Below are 25,417 nucleotides of genomic sequence, written 5' to 3' on the forward strand. Positions count from 1 at the left end.
TCGTGTAGAGGAGCCATTACTATAGGCCAATAATGGCTAATGGCCAGGTCACACCGCATGCCTATGCAGCCGCGACGACTATAGATTCTAAAATTGTAGGAGCTGCATACGCAACTGGTGTGCACTGGCCTTAAAAGTGCATTATGAATCATTTTTAAAAGAAATAAATGCGTAGGTATCATAATGTAATCTATCATATATATCAACAGCCACTAATTACACTTTTTCAGTGTTCCTTTTAATATGTCTGAAGAAACCTATTTTGTATCGATCGTGTTATTTGAACCTGATTAAATTACATTTCTTTCAACTAGTTAGGTATATTCAACGATTGGATCAATTAAAAGCATTAAAACTAAACTTGCTCCTCGGCAGTGTTGAGAATTGAGAATTCAAAAAATTGCATAAATAACTTATACTAATCATTCAATTAAATCAAGGCTACATAAATAACAACAACAATTATTAAAATAAAACAACTGTAAATTAATTCGTCGTTGAATAAAGTTGTTAGATACAAGTGACATAATAATTTAATAAAATCTTTTGCATGTTTCCAGTCTAAATAAATATTTAAAATACATGAACAGCTATTTGCAGATCATTTTTCATATGTTTACACATACTAGGCCCGATGTCCTAAATTTAGGACAAAACTCATTAAGAAATGTATTTACTGAATACGGATGTAGTGAACAATCGGTTCCCATGGTATTTTTTCGAAAACGGTCGCATTTGTCATGCTATTCAGTCAGTCTCAGTACATCTGTACACATGCCACCTGATATACAAATAGTTGTCATGCTCATAATATGAATTAAATGATTATGAAATCACTGGGTATCATAAAATGTAGGTTATTATGTAAATACATACTTAAAAGCGTCCTTACGGTTACAAACAGACAAATCACGATAATTTTAGGTACCATGTAGTCACTTGGCATTTAGTTATAGGTCCTGACATTTGTACATTTAAACCGATATTTGATTTATTAAATTGGGATTTATAAAGGCTAGTTAGCAAATTTATATTAAATAAATGTATTTTTGCATACATTTTCCAACAATTGTCCTCACATTTGTATTTAACGTCCTTTATAATGCCCACAGCCGAACCAATTGAATAACAACTAAATAATCTAAGTATAGTTAACAATTGACAATCACTTTGTCCAGCATTAGGCTTAATAAACTTTGGGGACAGTCTACGTACTCCGTACTTTTTCTGTGACTTCTATGTCTAACAAGCTAGTCATATTTTGACGCATCAAGATAAATTTAGCATGACATTAGACGGTTGTACGGTTTACGGGAGCCGAGATTCCGGTTGTAATCACTAAATAACTAGCTACTGTACATTGTCCATCACTAATAAATGAATACAGGATAGTCTACGTGACATCGAGGGGGCGAGATTCTCGGGCACGAAAAAACCCGCGCTCCGTGCGGCACTCGCGTATCGTAACGGTTTGAAGGTTGACCGTGACGTCGGTGATGAAGATCTGGTCTGCTACAGGAGATCGCGCCATCCAGAAGGAGGCGCCGCGGCGCGGCTGGGGGGCCGGTGCTGCAACCACAGCAGGTTCGCTCCAGGAATCCTCATCTTCTTGAGGTGCGGGTGGAGGTGGTCGCGCGCCTTTAGGCTCCGCGGGGGCTTTCGCCTCAGGCTGCGTCTGTGTGCGCCTTTCGCGTTCAAGAGGTGTGTGGGCGTCGGCTTCTTCGGGTGAATGGGGTACTCGTCGCTGGCCGGTTTTGGGGGCGGCCGCTTCGGCGGCGGGCGAGGCGGGGGCGGCAGCGCCTCCAGCCGACGCGGCTGGCGGAGGCTGCACTGGCGGTGGCGCGCGATTCCTCTGTGGGCTCATAGTTATAGTCACTCCAATCTTCCCCGACTCCTGCGATAGGACCTGCGCCTTGCGCTTGCCAGGCAGCGGTCCCCTCTCGTCGGACCCGCTTCGGGCTCTCTCGGGTGAGTGCTCGCGCTCGCGTTTCCTCTCCCTCCCTGGCCTCTTTGAATCTTCTCCCCTCTCGAAGCTTTGGATCAGCCTTGGATCTAAAATGTTCTCCTCCGGCTCCCAGGTGTTGTGCTTGGGTTTCCAGCCTTTCCATTTCACGTAGTATTCCACCTTGCCCTGTAACAAGAGACCGGTACGTTAAGTCATGCTCGGAAGGCGTTCGTGCCGCGACTGGCGTCGGGGAGGGTTGGCACAAAGTGTTTAAAACAATTCAAAAACTTAACGGCCCTAATTTAGTGTTAGCGAACTTTTATCTTAGGTTACACTGTTTAGGGTTGCAAATTCTGTGATGTAGATGGCACGTTAGCACCGTAATGATAAGTACGTGTTGATTGTACCTAGGCGATAAGGCATATTGCGGGAATTGCAGGCTACCTACAGGAGCCCTAACGACTGTTCACTCGCGTGAGAGCGTGGGTTCAGTCATTATTGTAGCTCGTTAAACTTGCATGTTCTCTATAGTCTATTGTCGGCTCTTATCTTATTTTTTTTAATGAATTAGTCGTTGCACGAAATTAGATAATTAAGATAATACGTGGAAATTAATTATTAGTTTCTACTTTCGACGAAATGCATAGGTGCCTAGATAATGGTATTTACTTCAATTAAGTTACTGATTTGATTTAGCATTATTAAATTGCATTGCGGCATGCCGTATTTAAATACATATAGTTGTGCCATTTTAAGTTTTACATCATGCATGGCTCGTTTTAAAAAAAAAATTTAAAACCTTTCCATGTCGTCGTATTACATACCTAATACCTACCTATTATGATATAATAATAGTAGGTATGCCTATCTACCTCATATCCCTGTAAACAAAAAAAAAATGACCACATGAGGCAAACAAAAATAGTTCCGTTTTTAAAAAAGTACACGGGGCCCTAAAGTATTAAAAAATAATTGCCAAAAGACATCGCACCTGCCGCGCCAGCTGGCGACTATCTCCCCGGGAATCGAACCGAGAACCCTCGCTCGTGCAGTCGGCTATTGTCAACACTTACCGAGTATTAATAAAAAGCAAAACCAGTAAAAGTATCCGTGGTCTATCGCTACAGATACAGATACAGAAACAAGAACAGTGACTTATACTGGTTTCGTTACGCGATCGTTCGGTAAAACATATAATAACAGGCTTTATTGAATGAATACCCATGCAAACCTGACATGCTATACGAGGGATTAATAAGGTTATTGTTGTACTATATAATGGACGTGCAATGCAATGTAAGGGCAGATTAATAAGATTATTACATTTTATTTTTCTAAGGACATAAACTTACGGACTATAATGATATATGTTGTTTGTATTATATTTGTCACATAATTATTATAATCTGACATCGTCACGCCAGTAGGTAGGAACTAGGCATGTGTAAAACTGTATTTTAATGTCCATATCTTATATTGAGTGTCCAAATGGTTGCTGCTGTAGAAGGTTAACTAATTAGGCTTTTTTGAAAAACAACACATTTTTCAAAAACCTAATGTCCTATGATTAAGACATTTTTTCAATTAAGTAGTTACCTAATACCTATCTAGTAATTGAATAGAAATAAGAGTAGAAATAATTCTTGGGGAAATTGAGCTACATTTTATTTGTGTGATGAACACCAATATTTGTTTCTGAGGCATGGGTGTTTTCTCTGTATATTAGTATGTATTTATCTATATAAGTATGTACCTCTATATCGTCGCCTAGCACCAGTAGCACCCATAGTACAAGCTTTGCTTAGTTTGGGGCTAGGTTGATCTATCTAAGATGTCCCCTAATATTTATTTATACTTATTGCTTCTAAGTAAGTAAGTAGGTGCCTTATAATATAAGTCGGTAAAGTTAAATTGTCATTAGGTTAGGTCTACACATTAGGTTAGGTAAGTACCTACCTATACCACAGACGCTCTTGTCTTTATTGGTACGTTGATCTGTGTACTGCGGTAAGTAATATGAAAGATAATTTAATAAAGTACGTATCAATAAAATTCCTTTCGAAATATAAACAGTATCGACCATCTGTGGACTTCGCAATAAAATTACTCGAACGCGACACCGCAACCAAAAATAAAACCCTACATTTTACTACTTCACTCTTAATTCCACAACCAACACATAGAAAATCCAACTCTAAACTTTGTTACATAAGGCTTCAATTCTATTGGTAGTTATGTACATAGGCCGTTTCGGTACTGGGCGGGATCTCGGGAACCCTCGCCTCTTATTGGTTTTAGTGACGGAGGGTGAGTAGGAACGCGGTACGCGCGATGTGACTTTGTACGGGCGTTCGGCTTTTATTTAAATTATTTTATTTTTATTTATTTGAACTTAATTGCACAAATAAAGAAAACATGTACAAATGGCGGACTTAATGTCAAAAGGCCAGTCAACCATTGGGTAAAACAGAGACATATATGTTGGTGCAGGAGAAATTAATTACTAATAAGGACAAATTGAACCGTTTTATATTTACATATTGGTATTTTATAATTTTAATACCACTAGTGAGTACTTCTCCCTCTATCTGAATTCATAGGAATCATGTAACCGGTTTAAACTAGAGCTATGGGTATTAACTTTAGCAGTAGCTACGACTTTCACACAATTGCATAGAGACTATAAGTGTGTATCTATGTAGTACATAAATAAGAAATACCATTGTATTTAAAATTAATGTTTACGGCTTATACGAAAAATCTATACCTATAATACCTTTATCCTTAAATACCAAAAGAAATGAATACTCAATACGATTTGAGAATAACCTGAATCCTGAGCGATTTTACAATTTACCTCATTGACTACCTACCTACCTAAATACCTACTACCACTGAAGGCGACCATCTTCAAATGCCATATAAGAATAGGTATGTCCGGGAGGGAAACGACCTGAGTACCCATATCTTATATCGATCGAATAAAAATAATTTTATTTTATTAGTTAAAAGGAAAATAAAGAATTTATTTATATCGAGCGAAGTTCATTCAAGTAACCGGTACCCGAGAGACAGAGATTAAAGTCTCAAATATAGATAACATTTATATTTAATACGTAAATATGTACCTAGGTATCTCAAATGATTAAGACGAGAGTTCCTCGCTTTAACCACTAAGTACTTCAGTATAATCACTTATGGCGTTATTCATAAACGACTTCAGCCAAATTGTTTGTTGAAATTCGTTTAACCTCAATGAATCCACACTTAAGCTGCTTAACTCAAATCAGCATGAAACCGGAATGGTAGTAAAACTTTGTTTTGACAAAAGCATTAAAAATCTACCTAATGATTTTATTGTAGGTATGTATTCTTGATTGCTTTTAAACTAATTTATGGTTACCTTAGATAAATAATGTCAAGAAACAGGTAAAAAACTTAAGCAAAAAGACAGTTAAAATTCTTTACCTGGTCAGACCAATAAACCCAAACAAAAGACATCAGGTATTCGCCGCAGCAAACTCAAAACCATAAACGAATGCAATCCTTCAAAAAATAAAAGGGCCCACCGGGACGTATGGGCAAGGTGAACTCGTTCGGCTGGCGCGCCGCTATTGGCCGAGAGACGGCCCGGGCGGGGCGAAGGGAGGGCCCCGCCTCCTCCGCGTCGCACCCCACCCCCGCGCACGTCCGGCTCGACCTACCACGTTACTAATGCCAGTACTATAGCCCTTGTATACAAACAGTTAAGGTTGAGTTTTGTTTGTTTGGTGGGTGTGGCTAAGATGGTAGATTTGATGGTAGTAATCGCGCCATGGGCGGACCGCGTCTGGTCGGACGACGCCAATTAGGACAGATCGGAACGCGTAGTAATTAGTGCGAGTAATTAAAGTCAGCCGCAATGCGGTCGCTGAGATAATACCTAGGGCTTAATTGACGTTGGTTAGAATTGCTGATGGAACTGGCAGTTAATAATTGGGTGGATATGGAAGCATCGAAGGATTATTGATTACTTACAACGTTACCTACCTACCCGAACGGTGTGAAACCGATCTTTTTGCCAAGGGCCTTTTAATTTTGGGACCCCTAAATTCTCGTGTGTAGATATTAGAGCTTGGTCTTATTAAGACAGCCGTGAGCGCTGAAAGGTTAAAGAATGGCTGAATTCAACAATCCCCCTTCATGATTTCTTGTACTATCGAGTCAAGAGTCCAAGTTCAAAGCCTAAATTCACATGTAAAGGTACCTATAGCAAACCTATTAGAAAGTGTTGAGATTTAAAGCTAAGATTTAGGTTTAAAATCGAACAAATAAATTACTTAAGCAGGTCCTACAAGTGAAGTGTTTCGCTGCGGATACGGAAGCCGCAAAAATGATCGCACAAGCGTTTTGTAATCAGTTCAAAGGTTCTATAATACCTCGGCCACATACTCGACGAGTGGCATGATGGGAAGTAGCGAGGGAAGCAGGCAGACATATAGTGTGGTGTGGTCGCGTTACTCGTTATCGGCCGCCATACTGCCCTGCATACTTCCCATACCACTTGTCGAGTATGTGGACGAGATATTAGCCACGTGTAGCCCCACCTAGTTGAGCTCTTGTATATAAAAACTTCTAACTTTAAAAATTACTTATGTGCCAATTTCCGTAGATAAATGTGTAGGTAGTAGGTATTAGGTATGTAGGATTGTACTGTGATGCCATGCCAATAGGGGATATTACGCAAAACTCTGGGCAGGGAGCGCCACTAGACTAAGTATATAGGTACTGAAGGCCTACTGCGAAACACGAAAATCTAAATTTCGTTATCTGCCTCTCTATCACTCTTGCAAATTCGTGCAATAAAGAGGCAGATAGCGAAATTTCGATTTTTACGTTTCGCGGTAGGCCTGTAAACAAACCGCTTTGATGCATTAAAGTCATAGTGAGAAATTCTCAAAAAACTGTCTGAGGCATAGTAGGTATGTATAAGTTACTCTATGGTTTACAATATTTGCTAGTGTCCATCTCTGGCGGCAGAACAATGCAATAATACCCCCTGTTAGATTATTGCAGTGCCCGACACAAATGCTACGTTGGATAAGCAGATTACCGACACGCAACGTTATAAGATTGCTATGTGATTACAGTGAGTGTTTTCTTACTTTAAACACACACTTTACTTTACTTTTTGGTACAGAGCCCGTAGGTGCCCTAAGCATTTCTAGACCATGGATCCGCCTTTCTTCGGGGTCATATTAAAATTATTTTAAGGCCGTTCCATCGGTTTGCCGCTGTCACTGTCACATTTCGCAAGAAAGAACGGGAAAGATCATGCGCGCCAAGTGTCAATTTTGATCGAATTTTGTCGATTTTTATTTATTTTAGAAACGTTACCTTACAATATCGAAATTCGAAAGCTATGAAATTACTATTTAAGTTAAGATTGTCTTTTCCTCTTTTTTCGTTTATAGTATCACATAATAAATAACCGAGTAAAATTGGATTAAAAGTCCGAGTTAGAGGTTACTTTGGGAATTAATTGTATCGAGCGCAGTGTCATAATTCGTGTATCGGAAGCTATGTTGTTAAAGATAATATAGTCAAGAACTACATATATTTTTTCCACGTCTACGAATATTAACGCCTCTTAGAAAAACATTTTTTTTTTTAATTTATTTATCTCAATGTACATCACAACAATTTTCTTACAATTATATTCCTCGCCAAACTGCGATTGCAGTTTGTTGGCGAGATAGCGCTCATTTTTACATTTTAAGCATTTATGCACTTAAAAAACTAAACTTAAACTTAGATACTATCCGAAAAGCGAGCATGCATGGCGATAGTTTATGATGACTATAAAAAAAAAAGATATATTATTTTATCTTTTTGTTTAATTGTCACTACACCTTTTAGACTATTTTAACAACTAATTAAGGTATATTCAAATATAGTTTACAGTTTTAATATTAGGGTATCTTTTCCAATAACGTTTTTTTTAACTCATTTTTAAATTTAGCCATACTACATTTATTTACATGATCATATAAGGAGATTTTTTCGCCATCTCTCTCAGGGAACCGCCTTAACGAGTTACTCAGTAGTCGAATAAACGCTCGACAATACGAGACATATAAAAACGAATATCCATGTCGAGGGTCTTCGACTGAAGCATCGACTGCACGGTCTCTGCTGATCGAGCGCGCGTTTATTAGGGTTCCGTACCCAAAGGGTGAAAATGGGACCCTAATAGGTATTACTGACTCCGCTGCCCGTCCGTCTGTCACCAGGCTGTATCTCCTGAACCGTGATAGCTATAGAGTTGAAAGAGAGATAGCTAGTTGAAATTTTCACAGATGATGTATTTCTGTTGCAGCTATAAGTAAAAACAAATGCCTACTAAAAACAATAAAATAAATATTTAAGTGGGGCTCCCACACAACAAACGTGATTTTTTTGCCATTTTTTGGGTAATGGTTCGGAACCCTTCGTGCGCGAGTCCAACTCGTACTTTGCCGGTTTTTCAACTTAGGTAGATACAACCTACAACCTACAATAGATGAGTAACGCGTAGGTATCAAATAACGTTTTGAGTGTTTTGACTCGGCCATTTTGCTTTCGTATGTCCGGAATGTTCTCCTCTACAGGTCGCAATTCTCAAATGATTCTCGTCAAATTTTGTGACCAAATTCTATGATTAAATAGTTTTTTTTTTGTCGATCCGTTTCTTGGAAAATTTTCAAAATGGCGGAGTCGTGATAGCTCGCGCCTAAACAAATAGTCGTACCGATATCATAAGATTTTTTTATTTTTGAAACATGTTTACAGAGTAAATGGCAAAAATGCAGAAAATTTGTATCGCTGGTTAGGTATTTAGATATTTTAGTTTTTACTCGAGAATAAGTAGCCAAATTTCGTCAGCCAAGCTATACCTAATATAAGTAGTGGCCAATCTAAGAGCTATCATGGCGCAGTTTGCAAACATTCGCTTTAAAGTAGGGAGGTCCCTGGTTCGATCCACCATAGTTACTGTATGTTGGAACATAACTTTTTGTTTTTTTTACACTTAAACATCGTTTTTATTAAATTAAAAATTTCGTATTGTCTATTGATCAAGCGCAGGCAAAGCGTATTCGTTTCATTTTTACAAGCTCGAGTCGAGTATTTAAGTCATATAAATTCTTGATATTTTCGTGTCCCTCCTCTATTATACCTACGCGAAGTAGTGTGAATGTGCAAGAGAACCTAGGTTGTGCTGCCTACCTACCTACTATCTAGAATGGTGAACCGATAACAAACTTGAATCGTCGAAATTTTATATTATAACAGACCCGTTAAGTGGTTGCATATTTTAAACATAAATACACGATAAATAACCATTGGAGCGAGTATTTTAGTGGGCTAAATCTCAATATTAACGAGCGCACAGATCGCCCGCATCCCGCGACTTTGCCCGCCTCGGGCGCGCGAGTGGGGTTAACTGATGTGCCCCTTCTGTGACGCTGGTAGGGTTAATGTTTGTCTTACAAGATACATTGAGATAACGAGAAGGGCAAACTAGTCGGTTATTTTTTGATAACATTTCTTTCTTTGCCAAAATTTTAAAGAGTCCCTGGGGCCTCTATTTGCAGAACAAAATAAAATGTTGACTTCACAATTACCTCTATACTTATGATAATTTTAATTTCCTCCTGGACCCCAGAAGTTTTATATTTTCGAATTTGGAAGCATGTCCTGTTTAATAAAACTAAAAAAATAATTGGGAATTGGTCCTTTACAAAGGTATCTGGGCTCGAATAGGATATAAATAATCTAATGGTAATAGTTTTCAAACGATTTAATAATAAGTAGATATTTTGCTGTAGATAACTCATGGATGTGGAAATGATCAAACTCCCTACTATAGCAGAAAATTAAGAACATAGTTTTCATCTGATACATAAATCCCGCACCCACCCGTTTACTGACGTATTAAACTATAAAACGAAAAACAAAATACTTTTCTCATTCAATCTCCCTCATTAATCTTACTTAAAAAGTGAAGAGTCAGATTTTATAAGAGCCGCGACAATTTCTTGTTCAATTAGCGGTGAAATCGGGCATCGAATCTGAAGCGGGCATCAATCAAAACCCTTTTTCGTAGTCAAGAATTGAATTGTCAGTCGTCAGCGTCACACCCAATCAACAAGTCCTCAAACAATCTACAGAAACTTAAACCTCTGCTTTTCTACAAATCTGGACTTTAGTCAGACTAGATACAGTCGTAATTGTAACAAAGCAATCAAGACAGATTAGAGGTTCCGAAAGTAAGACATGCGAAGTGCCATTTTTCATAAAGTTCCATTGAAAAATTAATCACGGCAGCTTATTAGGCACGCCAATTGTGAGCCTCACCCTCTACCCACCCTTTTAACGCGGAGGGTCGCGAAATTAAATGCTACAATCGGATTACATTCAAATTTACACCCTGGGGCATTGGGGATTGGGATCGTTATAGCTTGCCGGGAGAGCAATTTATGGAGTGTTCTGAAATCAAATTTTGTCGGAGTTAAAATGACAGTAATTTTTAGAAAAGATATCGACATGAACTTGATAGTTTATCGCGGGTGTTATAATTGTTTTTTGCTTTTAAATCTATGCCAGGGAAGAATAGGGGTTCGGAATGGCTATATATAGTATAGACATATGAGTTACTTTTAACGAAATGTCAAAACGATTGTGAATGAGTCAAATATAAAAAGCAATCTTATGTGTTGAGACTGTTGAGTTCTTAACATAGCTACGAAAATTTACTTATTCAATAGCTTAAATTAAAGAGACGCATTCCTCAAAAGACGTTAATGGATAGGACAGTCAGCGTCACGCTTCCAAAGTAACTTAAGTAACGCTATGAGTTACTAGTAATTTTGAGAAGATACTCTATGTCATGCACATACGGTTGAAATCCCATTGAAAAGCAGTTGCTGCTGGGATCGGAAGATTGCCAGTTATATTAACGATGTCTCAGGAAACTGATAGATAAAAGGTAGGTAGTCACTGAGTAGGAAAACACAATTAGGTACAAAGCAACCTAATTGGTGCTAATGAATTAATTAGATTTTTATTTGCTGAATGATTTTATAGATTTTTTGAGAGATCAACTTCGAATCAATATACCAAGACTAGCGGAGCGGAATGCAGAAAAAAATGCCTGCTAGTTCAGACTGAGTAAAATTGCTCACACAATTTGTTAAGGCGGTGTGCCTTAAGTATGAAACAAATAGCAGATATCTTACACGTTCTTACATAAAGTGCTTTTAAGATGGGATTGGAAATATATTGAGAGCTTGACCTAATTTAAGTACGAGTATATTACCTTACCTACTTTATGACTATGTTACACAAAAACGTAAATTGATAAAAAACATCAATAAAAAAAATGCTTTTTTTCCTTACTTCTCTACTTTTCTGTTATTTAATAAAGTAATTTAACGTTACGAAGTAAGTGGAATCAATTATAGGGATATTTAAGACAACAAGATACAATTAAAAACTTAAACACGATATTCCATCAAATATTTAGTGCTGAAATGAAAGAATAGTAGCCAACCCAGAATAAAAATCCCCAGATAAAATCACCTGAAAAGGCCAGAGGGATACCTATTGATGTTTTAAAACAAATTCATACCTAATTTTGTTTGAGATACCTATTAAAACTGTGAAGTGCGTATCCACTGTTTCTCATACTACCTAGTTGAACCCACAATATCGCTTTTAAATTTTAATGTATTTAACTAAGCGGAACTATAAGGTAAACTTGGTAAAGTGGAGCATTTGACAGCCGCCAAGCTCAGTGGTCCCGGGGCAGGCTATTAATCTCCCCCCCACCCCCCTCGGGCCGTCCGGCCGCAATATCGAGACCGGAGATGTAAAGGTATTGGTATAAAATGAAATATTTCACTGCTTTTATTAAGGCGAGAGCTAGTCGACGTGCGATGTATCTTGAAAAAAATTGGATTGGCTTTTCGTTTCTTGAGTGCCGTTTCAAATCAACTGTTTTAAATTGAATATTATTTTTAATATATAACCTTTGAAGACTCGAATAGATATCGCAATCAAATAAATTAAGCATGTACCTATAGGTACATATGTGCCATTTTCAACCAAAAGGGTACTTATTGCCGCTTGTCAGTAAGGCGCTATTTCCATATAGCTTCAATCAGAAATCAACCTTATCGACAACCGACTATGTGGTACCTTTTGATTGAAAACGTCACATATATTCAGACAAGAACTTGTTTTTTGTGAAAAGGCAATGGCATTGCCACTACGTTACCACAAGCGGCACCAGCACACGGATAAAAAAATTGCTATTTATGCAACAAGTGCGGAAAGTGTATGACTTCCGACGAGTGTATAAAGGAATACGAGTCGGAAATCATCTTTACGCACGTGTATCATACAATTATTAAAAAATTGAAAACAAAAAGCACTAGTGCGGAAAAGTGCTCTTTTTAGCACTAGTGCGAGAAAGTAGCACTATATGTACTGTAAAAAAAATGTAAATGTTATTTTTACGCCGTGGACACGCCTCGATCGTTCGTAGCCGGAAGCTTATCCATAATTGCTTCGTGATCCGATCTGGCTTGCCTCCAGTTTGTGTTAAGCGAGTGTTTTTAGGGTTCCGTACCTCAAAAGGAAAAAAACAAAACCCTTATCTTATAGTATCACTTTCGTCCGTCCGTCCGTCCGTCTGTCTGTCAAGACCCTTTATCTCGGAAACGCGTGAGGTATCGAGTTGAAATTACAACCGTATACTCAGGTCAGTCAGGTCTACAGTCCCTCAAAGCTGTGGAAAAATCAAACTTCTAAGGTAACGTTAAAAAAAGATACGGCCGTTTATGCCGCAAAAAACATATATTTCGAATCTCTCAACCTCAAGGGAATCAAAATTTATAGGGTATCTCCCGTTGACCTTGAACTATGAAATTTGACAAGTAATACCGTCTTACAAAGTACAGCGGAAAATCTCAAAACTATAAATTTGTAATATATATATATACCTATGTTACATTTGTACGGAGCCCTCGGTGGGCGAGTCCGACTCGCACTTGTCCGGTTTTATTTTGTTATTTTAGATCGCCAAATGTTATGGAGAAATAAATTAGACTTTCCTCGTTATCCATTAAATAGATGTTGGTATGTAGAACATTATTTATGTACTTACATGGTTGAATAAACAGCCAAACTGGTTCAACGACATAAAAAAATGGACAAACATTGAAGATGCGGCCGTGCTCTGAAGACTAGGACCAAGATAATGGCGTCCATTGCAAAATTTCTACTTGACGCTAGATGTCGACTACGAAATAACTCGTGTTTTGGTAAGAAAACTAATGTATGGAGTTACCACTCTTTCTTTACTTATATTTCTCTATGCTAATACGGAAAATATGAAAATAAGGAGTTTTGACTTTGACCGAGTTCTGATTGTACCTACTTTATGTACTTAGATTTTAAGATCACTTTTATGCTGATGTCTCTGAAATGACTATCAGCTCTCGGTAGCTAGCCTTACAGAGCCTAGGTTGTGAATTCGTACGGGAGTCGTAACAACGCCTAATAAGGGCAACACTGCAGCTATGATAATTAAATTACAACGAACGCGTGAACCAAGATGTTTAGAAATGAAAACTCGACTTAGGTGCGAGTTATTCCACATTGTTTATACTCGTACACAACTTGTTGGAGAATTGTGATAATAATAGCGATTGTAGTGAAGTTAATTTCGTTAATGCCTAGTTATGTTTTTAATATGCTGTGTAAGTGTGTAGTTTGAGTGTAGGGGTGTAACATACATGTTGAAAGATCTCGAGGCTCTTCATGAATGTTTGCATAATAAAGTCTCTAGACTTCGTAAATTATTCACGTAATCAAGTTAAGTTCGCAGCCAGCAGAACGCGGGCAGCATCACAAGTGTCCGAGGACAAGCTCGCACCGAGTGAGCGTGATTATTCCGGCCACGTACGGACCTCACAACACAGACGACCTCACACGTGACGGTTGCTAAGGGCGATGTGAAAGAAAAAAGACGTATCAGTCACTTTGCAGTGAGAATTTCTAATAATAAAGGTAAACAACAACAAGAACAAGGCCGGTTTTTTATCAGCCGACGCAGTCTCGCGCGTATTCTTTCGTAACTCAAATACCAGGAGCGCAGCGGCGCGCTGTAGTGGTTCGAGCAGAGAAAACTGATACGCCAGACAAGGCGAGCAAGTCTGGGAACGGGGCTGGGCCGGGCTGCTGTCGGCGACGGCGGCCGCCAGTTGCTCTGCTGCCACGATGCCGCACGGACGTGTCGTCTTCAAAATATCGATATGTTTTTATGAATGAATTATAGGTTGTTGCTTCGTGAAGGCGAAGACAAAGTATTGAGTGTATTTTGAATGATTTGAAGAAAAAAGTCGATTTAACAAAACCGATACATTTTGAAGTTAATGATGTCAATGTAACGGTTTATGTCATTACTAATCCTACAAATCGTATCGTTGCTACCCAAAACGCCAGTGGAAATGAACCTATATAGCCTTGGAGAGCCTTGTAAAACAGTACCGATAACGGCGCTCGTGGTCATCGACTCGACTTAAATCGATGCACTGTCACCCGCACCCGTCACGCATCTAAATATGAGCGGGAAAGACGATAATGTTTGCAGGGTTGTAGCGCTATTGGACTTAAATTGCTGATAGGTATATTAAATTATACATGTTAATATTTTTATTAACAAGAATTGAATTTGGAATTGACATATAGCTAAAGCAAACCGGCAAAACCAGGTAATTCAATGATCCTCTTTTGCTGCCGTCAACAGAAGCTCTTCCGTGAATATATTCTCATTATCTAGGTAATGAGAAATTGAAACGACCACTATGAAGTCTATTATATTTAATGTACTTATGTGTTTAGTATATTTAATGTTTATTCAACCGGTCTACAAATAAATAAGAAGCTTAATAATCTTGCCAATAGAAATGTAGAATGCTCAAAGGATGCCAGCAAGACGCAACGCAATACCTTCAGGCAAAGATCAGCGCCGTAATCCCCACAACAAAAGGATTCTTATAATATATCACTTGAATAGGGGTTTGTTATACAAAATACAGACATTTCCCTAATGACTCTCCTATGAATAACCTACATAATTGAATAACAAACAACGACGTGCAATCTTTAAACACAAAATTCTTTTGTAATATGCAATAAAAAATTCATATTCACGAATAAATCGAATCCATAACAGATTGTTAATCTTATATAGATCATTAAACACGAATGGATTTGGCAATAGTGTTATAAAATCGGCGAACACGCTGTCAGACGGGCCATAATTATTTAATTGGCCTTGGTGTTTAGATAGATTTTGATTTTATCTGTTTAGTTTTGGGGTCTGTTTACATATGTAACTTTGAAGCTCATTTTTAAATGCAAATTCGGTGAGCCATTTTGACATTAAAGTCGACGTCAAAGTAATATTTCATTAGAATTTAGAACAGCTTTGACATGATATGCATGAAATAGGTTTCAAATTATAACGTCTACTATGTTTTAAATAACGAGATGGTGACATTGACAACGACCGGTAGTCAAACTTGTTCAATAAACGGCACCATTTAAATCCAAATTCATAATTAAGCTGGCACAAAAGGACCTGAACCATTTGATAGGTAAAACTCTTGCGATACAAATGCTTGTATTGGGCAAATTAAGCAAAAGGGCGATGTAGGGCTGCAGGCACGGGCAGGGGCGACCCTTCCGCACTCGTCTCTAAGTCGCTTCACAAACACTTGTGGAGGACATGACCGTCCTGATTTGATTTGCAGACGCCGCGTTTCTTCATTGTTAGAAAAGTACTGTTGTATCGGTGAATACGGTAAATTATCGGATGGGTCTTTCTGATTAACAAACAAAATATCCTAGGTGGGATAGTGATGCATCGTATGGTTTTAATGCGGAAAAATAATGAGATTTATGAACAAGCGCTAAGAGATTATTCCTTTTTTTAGATGCTCATTTATCAGACAAAGCAGATTAAAACTTAATATAAGTATTCTGCTAACTTCTGAATCTGATCAACAAATAACCCTTGGACCCAAATATGTATGAATGCAAATAATAACTCAATTAAGAGTCATCATTCCCTGCGGGACCGATAAGAAAAACACAATAATGGAGGGACGCAGATACACCAAATATTTTCCAGCGCTGACCCTCGCTGCCCTTTGCAGGCGGCGTTACTGATTACATTCCATTATAGGAATATGGAATTATGTGCTGCGGATGATTTAGAAGAGTTATAAAGAAGGGTGAGGCCTGACAACGGGCCGATTTTGTGGGGGCACCGCTCAGTTCAGTAATTATCAAAGTGCTTACATTTGTAGATTGAGCAATGCGGTCCTATGGGGCAAAATCACAACGACCACAGCAGATGCGTCAAAAATTATTTAGTTTCCTGTAAAATACAATTTAGTTCGCGTCATGTGGGAACATCTCACCTGCAATATCCTTCACTAATTACTATCCCTTTATAGCTTTATTATCTACATCAGATAAAGCCACAAAAAAACCTTTACTTTTCGTTTCACATCTACATAATAATGCGTGGGGCATAACGACCCAACCGGCGAGCGCATTATAATACTGCATTAAAAAAGCAGTCGCTGTATGGGCTTTATGCTTTTATACTACCTTTCATCTTTAAAGGCGTTTATAATGACTGAGTGTCAACTTGTCTCTCGTTTTTATGTTCGTAATGGTGTCCATGTTCTTTGATGTCGTTTCCGATTTCGTATGTGGAAGTGGGATTAAATTATTGATGGTGGGATTTTGTTTCAGGTCTAAAACCGACAAAATAGGCCAATATTAGGAAACTGTTTAGTTCAGTTGTGACGATGATTCTGGTGATGATAATAGGTATTGATATTATAATTATTGTGATGGCAGTGAAGGTGTCTCTAAGTGTCATGTTAGGATAGAAAAGGTGCTCAACGTTGGTATAAACACTAAAATCCAAACGGATTGAAGAAAAATACAAAAAAAAAAATAGATATCAACAAACACTTCTAAATATAATTCTTGCACAAAAACTAGTATTGTTTAATGAAAATTGCAACAGGCATTTCAATAAAGTACTTACCCATCTGATTAGACAGCCTGATTACTCTAGAAGTAGTATATCATCTACTATGGCTTTTGTTCATTCAAAATCATTACAGATAAGAAGACGAAGCCAGCAGTCATCAAGCAAAACACTCATTCGAAGACGTTTAAGAACCAGACCCCGAATACTGTGAGAACGCGATTTCGCATTGTGGTTCCCGTCGCGCCGCGTGTAACGGAATGCTACGCAAGTGGCAGACAATGCGTTCTCTCTAATTGCGAGGGGTCCGTTCCCATATGACGTTTCCCCATTCACTGCTTTAATATTCGGAGCGAACGTGTACCCGATTAAGTATGCTTTCTAAATATAGGGGGACCCTTCACATAGTTTTTTGAAGGGTGGCGGCCCGGTACCTACACAACGGGTATATAAGCATGTAGTTATAATGAAAGGAAGAATTGGAACTACGAGAGCAGTGGATGTAATTGCGGCTTTTATTTATTTTATTATCTTTGAAAAACAAGTAACTTGTGTTTATAAAATTACTTTTTAATACAGTTGCTCAAAAAGTGCTACTTTACGTAGCTGTTTAGCGTACTGAAAGTTGGTTTTCGCGAACTAGTGCTTTTTACTTTTTCAATTTTTTTAATTTTATTCTTGTTCCAATTCATAACTACTTATTGATGAGTGTTGATATTAGTTTCCTTTAAACGTCGTAATCAACATAAAAACCTACTGTTAATGTAAGAATACGAAAAATATACATATTTCATATTTTATTACTTACATCTTCATCATTATAACACGTCTATTTTTTTTATATTGAATATTGAAAAACCGTTCTTAATAAGTTGTCTGAATGGAACGGAACGCCTGTCAAAGAAGAGGCGTTTTTTCTTTCTGCTTTAAGTTTCCAAAGGCAACATTCGATATTGTTTTTATAAATGTACGATACACAAATAATCGTAATTAACGATATTTGGGTAATAATAGTACAATGTTTTATATTTACAATTGTTTCTGTCTTATAGAACATGCATTAAAAAAAAAACTTTCATTGAAGTGGGTTCAATAATAATAACACCCAGCTAAAAAAACACCTCTTCATAATGTCAAAGTCAATGGTGTCACAGAATTAATAATATAAAAGTTTCGAATTACTTACTTGTTGTTTTTCTTATTTTTTCGCAACTGTATTAAAAAACGTCGTTCGATACACTTGCGGAAATGTCATTCTTCACTCGTCCCGAGTCTTGCCACTCGCCTACGGCTCGTGGCAAGATATCTCGGTACTCGTGGAGTAATGACATACTTTCCGCACTAACATGGAAATGTACTATTTCATTTCTCATGCTCTGAAAGAGGGTTATTGTTGTTCTAAAAGGTGTGCAGAAAATGATATGTGTCTGCACTAGAGCATTTTACGCTAGAAGTATGTTTTTTTTTTTTTAATTTTACGATAAGCAATAGAAATTTGAGTTTAAATGGATTTGTTACACAATTTCCATTCTGATATTTGACTCCCCATTCCATAAATAACGATACTTTTGCCTGAATTGTTAATTGAAAGTACCATCAATAAATACTATAAAAATGTATACTTAGTCATGTTTTAAAAAAAACATGCAATTTTCTTTCCTCGTATTCGAAATGAAAAGTAGAGTGTTTAACTCGGGTGAAAGGCATCATTTCTGCCTCGGACTATTGGCGCTCGAACAGGAATGAGTCCCTTTCATCCCTTGGTTAACAATCTACTATTGAAATGCATCAATACTTCGAGGTCTCGCGGATTTTTTTCTAGCCGACCATAAATGAATACATTTTATGATAAACTAAACCTATGCAATAAACGTGTCAATGTCATGTTCTACTTCTTATCCGTTGTTTTTAAATTTTATGTTTTTATACTATAGTATACCTACCTAAACTTGCCACAGACATTTATTTATTTTACTATGTTTTCAATTTAATTAATACAGCCCGTAAGGTAAAGTAAAAAATCGGTAAGTATAACAAATATAATCGTTGCGTCAATAAAAAAATAAAAAACGTCCTCTCCACACCTTCCCCTGTTATCTTCGCGTTTTTTATTTCATTCCGATATAGGTAGGGCCGGATAAAATTACAGCTCGGCATTGTCAGGCGATTATTTATAGAAAATTTGGCCGCTTTGTGTCGCTCCGCGTCGCTTCTTGGCGCTCTCGAAGGCTTCGGGTGAGATCGTGACCCGTGGATAACGGTGTCTTTTTTTGTTAATTTTACCTACTTTGACCTTTTTGAATTCAAGAACCGTTATAATTTGAAATATTTACATACTCTTTTTTTCGAAACACGTTAACATTTATGCAGTGCTATTCTAATTCTATTATCTATACCTAAAACATTATGGTTTTCGCGACAATTGCTAATCATTCTGTTTGTCCACAAATATTTGAAAATTAGGTCACTATCATAAATTTTAGAGTAGATTTTATATTATAAACTTTGTGTGTAATTATGAAACTAATACCTAAAGTCATGATATTAATTTTGGTACCCATGTAATTGTTAAATGCCACCCACACATGTATTGCACATAAATACATCCAATTTGCAATCAGATAACTGCAAGGTTATGTAAATGCAAGGTTATGATTGTATTGATTACAGCAACAGTTGGATACATAAGAGTAAAAATAGGAAAATAATTAGCACACTGCTTAAATATTCTTTCTAATACTAGAAACTTATAAATTTTAACTAAAACTTACCCTAATCCACCCTTCTCGAAACTTTCTTTATCAGAGAAGCAATCAACAGGGTTTGGCTTACTTTTCTACTAATTAATAACAACGCCATCTCACCGTCAACCCCTGAACTACAACGGATGTTGCTAGCAAAAGTGTAGTGTAAAAGTGGCATCTATCTGCTCGCAAAAACAACATATTCTAACGCGAATTATGGCTATTACTGTAAGATTTACTATACTGGCGGTATTTCTTGTGAAGAAAGCAAAAAGTTAAGATGCATCCATAAAACTCAATTGAGTTAGTTTTTCTGGAATAAGACGTGCGGAATGCATTAGTCGCTAGCGAGCGAGTGCTTCGCGCTGATTGGTCGGCGGAACCGGCGGGGAGCATGCGCATTCGACGTCCGTTCGGTCGTAGCCGAATACTGGCGCGTTCGCTCCGAGATACCAGGGCCACAGCGCTCTGTAGGAGTTACTTTACGAATTATACGCTGTTTATACGTTTTGCGCGGTATAACTGAGATGGAGAGTTGAAATTCGTACAACTTGGTACGTTAGCTCGACGTTAGACTATGCCGACTGATAAGATGCCAAGGAGATATCACATTGAAATAGCCTTTATTTGACTAATGAGATGGTTTAAATCCCACTGGTACAGGTTTATTTATATTGGTATTAAGTAGTTTCCTAAATTTGACGCGGCCGTGCCGTAGAGGCTTACTTCAGCAGCAGCTTGTCATAATGAATGAAGAAAATAAAGGGTACATTTCACGTTGACATTTGTAGTGTGAATTTTTGTATATTTAGATGCACGCGTGATATTAAATTATTCAGTTAGGTATTAATATTTATTGGCTTAGTCCATATATTCCAAGCATTTCCTTCTACCCAGTAAATACTTTATTTCTGTTCGCGCAAGACTTGCGGATATTTAAATTATTTATATCCCTTATGCCGATATTGCAAATTTAAATATGATTGCGTTAAGCTATGTGAAATATATGAAGGAATTAATAGTGATGCCCTTATCCAGAGCAAAAAGGGAAGCCTGGGCCAGCATAGACACAGTAACAAAAAGTACAATATTTCGCACGTTTCCAAACAAGTACCTACGAGTGTACAAAACAATATATATCGTTAACTGCACTTGGCTGACCTTTTCGCGGATATTTAGAGCCCAGATTTACTTTAAACATAGAGTAACTTATACTAGAGCGGTACTGTCATAGTAAATTTTGTAACCCCAGTAAATTCACTGCCATCTGTCGACACACTTTAAAACTAAAAATAAATATTTATAAAAATACGATAATATGTATTTAAATATGGATAAATGATTTATTTATTTACATTAATTATTTTTATGATTTTGACCCATGCTCTTTCACTGATATGCGTTAAAATGGTTAAATAACAAACGAAACCGTCAACGCCATCTATACGACAGTAAGCCAAAGCTAGTAGCGCCCTCTGAACGAGAATCAAATTTTCTTGATTTTCGAGGCACGTTTTTTCCTTAGACTGTATTCATCTATTACGGAGTTATATCTATCTTTGCTTTAAACTATGGGAAAATATATGAAGGAATGAAGTTAAGCCCTTAATGTAGCATATATTGTTTCTAATATTGTTTTTGCATAACTGCAAGTTTTCTAGCACTGTTTATTAACACACCGTTAATGTTTTTAACAATATTAACGATTCAAATTGATAATTCGTACAAATACTTGCTTGTTTTAATGTTTAGGTTTACATAAATTTAATTAGGGAAACTGTAAGTCTACAATATTAGTAACTACAGTTGTACCTATTGTTACATATATGAGACTGTTTGTTTCTTAATAGTAAAGAAATACCTATATAGCAAAATGTACCAGCACAGATATGACATCAATAATATCAGTAGGAAACTTCGCACGTTTTGAAATGTTATAATAATATTGTCATAGTCACATAACTTATGGTTGCATTTTGTACGTTTGCTTCAGCACTGCGTGTGTACAAAACAATATGTGTCGTTAACTGCTAGTCACGAGTCACGTGTTCGCCAAATCGGTTCCAATTTAGCTTCGTGAATTCGGAACGGGCTGGGTATTAGCTTTGACTAATGAGAACTATTCTATAACTAAAATGAGATAAAGAGCTTGTTTAAGATAACGGTGGTAAACTACAGAAAAGAGGATATAATATTATAGAGCGGTACTGTCATAGTAAATTTTGTAACCACAGTAAATTCACTGCCATCTATCGACACACTTTAAAACTAAAAATGAAGATTTATAAAAATACGATAAAATGTATTTAAATATGGATAAATGATTTTTTTTATTTGCATTAATTATTTTTATTATTTTGACCCATGTTCTTTCACTGATATGCGTTAAAATTGTTAAATAACAAACAAAACCGTCAACGCCCTCTATACGTGTAGGTCAAAGGTAGTAGCGACATCTGATCGAGAATCAAAGTTTCGTGATTTTCGAGGCACGTTTTTTCCTTAGACTGTATCCATCTATTACGGAGTTATATCTATCTTTGACTACAGCAATGAATAAGGATTAAATAATTTACCTAAATAAATTTCTGAATAACTTTTTGCTAAAATGGCTACCTATGACATATTTCAGAGCAACCCTTGCGCAAATGAACGCACGGCAGACTGGGCAACTCCAGGAATAGGATCAATTAAGGCATTCTATGATGGTTAAATACATATTGATATTCCAGAATTCCAGTTATGAAGCCTATTTCGGGATTCATTTCCTATTAGAGCGCATCAGGATGATATGGTTAATGAATTATGAATTTCGAACTATTCTCGGCTTTGAATAGAAAATACATTTCAATACCTGGTATAACGTGTATTTGAACGGAGTAATTTTTTTGCAGTGTACAAAAGTTTTTCTATTTGGTTGAATAAGAATGTTAAGTAAATTAATTATTTTTAGATGTCTACTAATACGCGAATAAAGCTTTGTAGCATGATTTTGTCATAAGATTTAACAAATATACCTACACCTAATGAGAACTTGGGCCAAATCTAGGTTAAAGAAATATGCAACGGTACACCAGGTCGTGTGTGTGTAAAATTCCGACAAAATGTCAAATTAATTAGCGCATTAAAAAGAACATTATTTGGATAAATGTTAAAAGTAAAATGGCAAGGAAAAGAGGACAGTATGAAATAATTAAAATATTACTTAAAGAAATATTAAACATGAACAAAATGAGAATCTACTTATTCATAAGAAAAATAAAAATGGGGTCAATTTTTGGGGCATCCAAACATCACACTAAAAACAATAGTTTTCTTTTTTACATGCTACAAAACTAATTCATAAAATTTTATGTATTTTGCAATGCTTTTTAATATTTAGGTAGAGAAATATGTCAGAATAAATATCAATAAAAGTATACTTACAATGTGTTATTGTACACAGTGAAAGCATAAAATTTAAGAGCACTAAATAACTACACGCGAGAGTATCGCAATTATCATAAAAGTGTACGCAGTTAGCCCCTGAGCATGTTATTGCAACGCCGGAAACTGAAGTGTACGCCCAGTGTCACAAGAAGCATTGACATTATACCGGCAACTTTTTTTTAAGTAACCGGAACTTTTAAGAGCTTTGTTTCATGAAGAAAAACCTTATGTCAGTCCATAACACCTCCACAAAGGAGTGCTGAAGTAAATTTGAGGAGTTATTCCCATTTGTTCGCTTGGTACAACAAAAAATATCCCAATTATCTCTTAGGAAATAATCCCCATTTTGTTCCATTGATTGTTGTAACGTTCCATAGAACAAATGATAACTACTCAATTATATTTCAATGTCTAAAAACACACTGTTATTATTGAAATGTCTATTAGGACTTCAAAGTGTACTTATCGCAGTGGGCGTATCGAGTTAACACTCGCCTCCCACAAGCCGAGCTTCCCCGTGGGTGACCTTTACCCGTGCAACCCATAATAAAACCGGACAGTCCGGACACACAAGAAAAAACAGGAACCATTCAAACTTTTATTCAAACTCAGGGTTAGTAACAGAACCAAAAGACACATAAAAAGACATCACAATGTCACAAGGCTACCCTCATGAGAAACTTGTTTACTATCAAAAACTTAATGAAATCTCAAGACGGGCATAATGGGCCATTCAATTTCTCAGTGGGCCCCAGTTTCTGTGGGCCATGTAAGGGGAGCCTTGATAATAATAAGCAACGATAAACACGCGTGAAAGGAGCCTGAACCCTTACCAGCTGCTGCCGCCACAATGCCAGGATTAATGCACCAGAATCTAAATTATAATCAGACCATGCATCAGGCACTAACTACACAAAGCGTGTTTTAATTTGCGAAAGAAAACATGCTGTTATTATGAAACAAGCCAAGAGCTAAAGCCGGTATGTGATCTTGCTTAAACGAATTGCGTAAACTTTTACGTGCGTAAAAACTATGAAAGCTCACCTTTTTAATTCTCTTCTTCATGATACGCTCGGCGGCGTACACGCTGTCGCCGAGGCCCATCTTGTGCATCCCCAGTTTGCTGGCCAAATTTGTACAACAGATCCAAGAACAACACTGCAATCCAGTTAGTGTGATCCAATCACTGCATCCAAATGGTTAGGCACCGCAATCCAGTACACTGTTTTTGTCAACGCACACTGTCACAGTTTAAAGTTGCCGCGCGAACGTCCCTTGATTTTGGAGTCGCGCGACGCGGCCTCCTCGTATGATCTCTCGGCAGAAACTGAAGTAGGGGGAGGCGGTCCTCGCCCCGCGCGTCCCGCTCGCGTCACTATTCGCCGCACCGACAGAGCGCGCCACCGGTCTTCAAACAACCGCTCGATATCTGTAAACAAGTTTTATTTTCATCAACACCGTGCCTTATTTTCAGTTTATAATACTATCAAGTTTTATAGATGCTGTTAAGATGTTAAAATTAGTATTATCATGAATATAAATTTCCATTTTCATATAAGATAACTGTATATAACACATAATTAATATGTATATAAGGGTGTACTATAACAAGATTAATAGGTATATAAAGATAAGATCCTAGGTGATAGACAAACCATCAAAGATATACTCTGAATGAGTTGGCATCGTAGTACAAGTTATAATTTGCAAAAGGAAAGCAGTTGTTGTGATTGCGCGCGGCCGCGGCTATGTAGGTATATTCGGTTGTCGGTGAATGCGCCGGGCGCTTCCCGCGGAGCCACGCGGCGTTGCCAGCCCGCGCCGGCTGCGAGAGAAACACGGCGCTACCCTATTATTTACGCGCGACGTTGCCGCGCCGAACGGCCTACGTTGATTACGAGGACACCGCTTTTACGTTCGATCATCCGGCGCGAAATTACTTGTTTATCACGGGATTTTGAAGAGATATTTTAATTCTGTAAAAAGTATTAGGTTTAGTATGACTTTAGGAACAATGTGACGAGTTTATTTTAAATTATACCTGTTTAGTAGCGGCACAACACAGCTCCGATCACTAACGAATAGACTACGTCGAAAGACAACAAAGATTCGGCCGCGAAAGTGGTCCAGCTTATTTAAATTTCACTGAAAACGTCAGCGAAAGCGACCGGCTATCAGAACGCGTGTGAAGTAACTAAGGCA

General features: G+C 37.4%; 1 protein-coding gene across 1 annotated transcript; it reads right to left on the reverse strand.

Annotated features, from left to right (window-relative positions):
• LOC134742494 (polycomb group protein Pc) lies at nucleotides 1-25,417 on the reverse strand. Its single transcript, XM_063675709.1, has 3 exons — nucleotides 25,257-25,417; nucleotides 24,260-24,644; nucleotides 1-2,131 (listed from the first exon to the last, which is right to left on the reverse strand). The coding sequence occupies exons 2-3, from the start codon at nucleotides 24,326-24,328 to the stop codon at nucleotides 1,394-1,396; spliced, it is 807 nt and encodes a 268-aa protein (XP_063531779.1). The 5' UTR covers nucleotides 24,329-24,644; nucleotides 25,257-25,417; the 3' UTR covers nucleotides 1-1,393.

Source organism: Cydia strobilella, chromosome 6 (genome assembly GCF_947568885.1).
Source record: "Cydia strobilella chromosome 6, ilCydStro3.1, whole genome shotgun sequence".
Taxonomy (NCBI): Eukaryota; Metazoa; Arthropoda; class Insecta; order Lepidoptera; family Tortricidae; genus Cydia; species Cydia strobilella.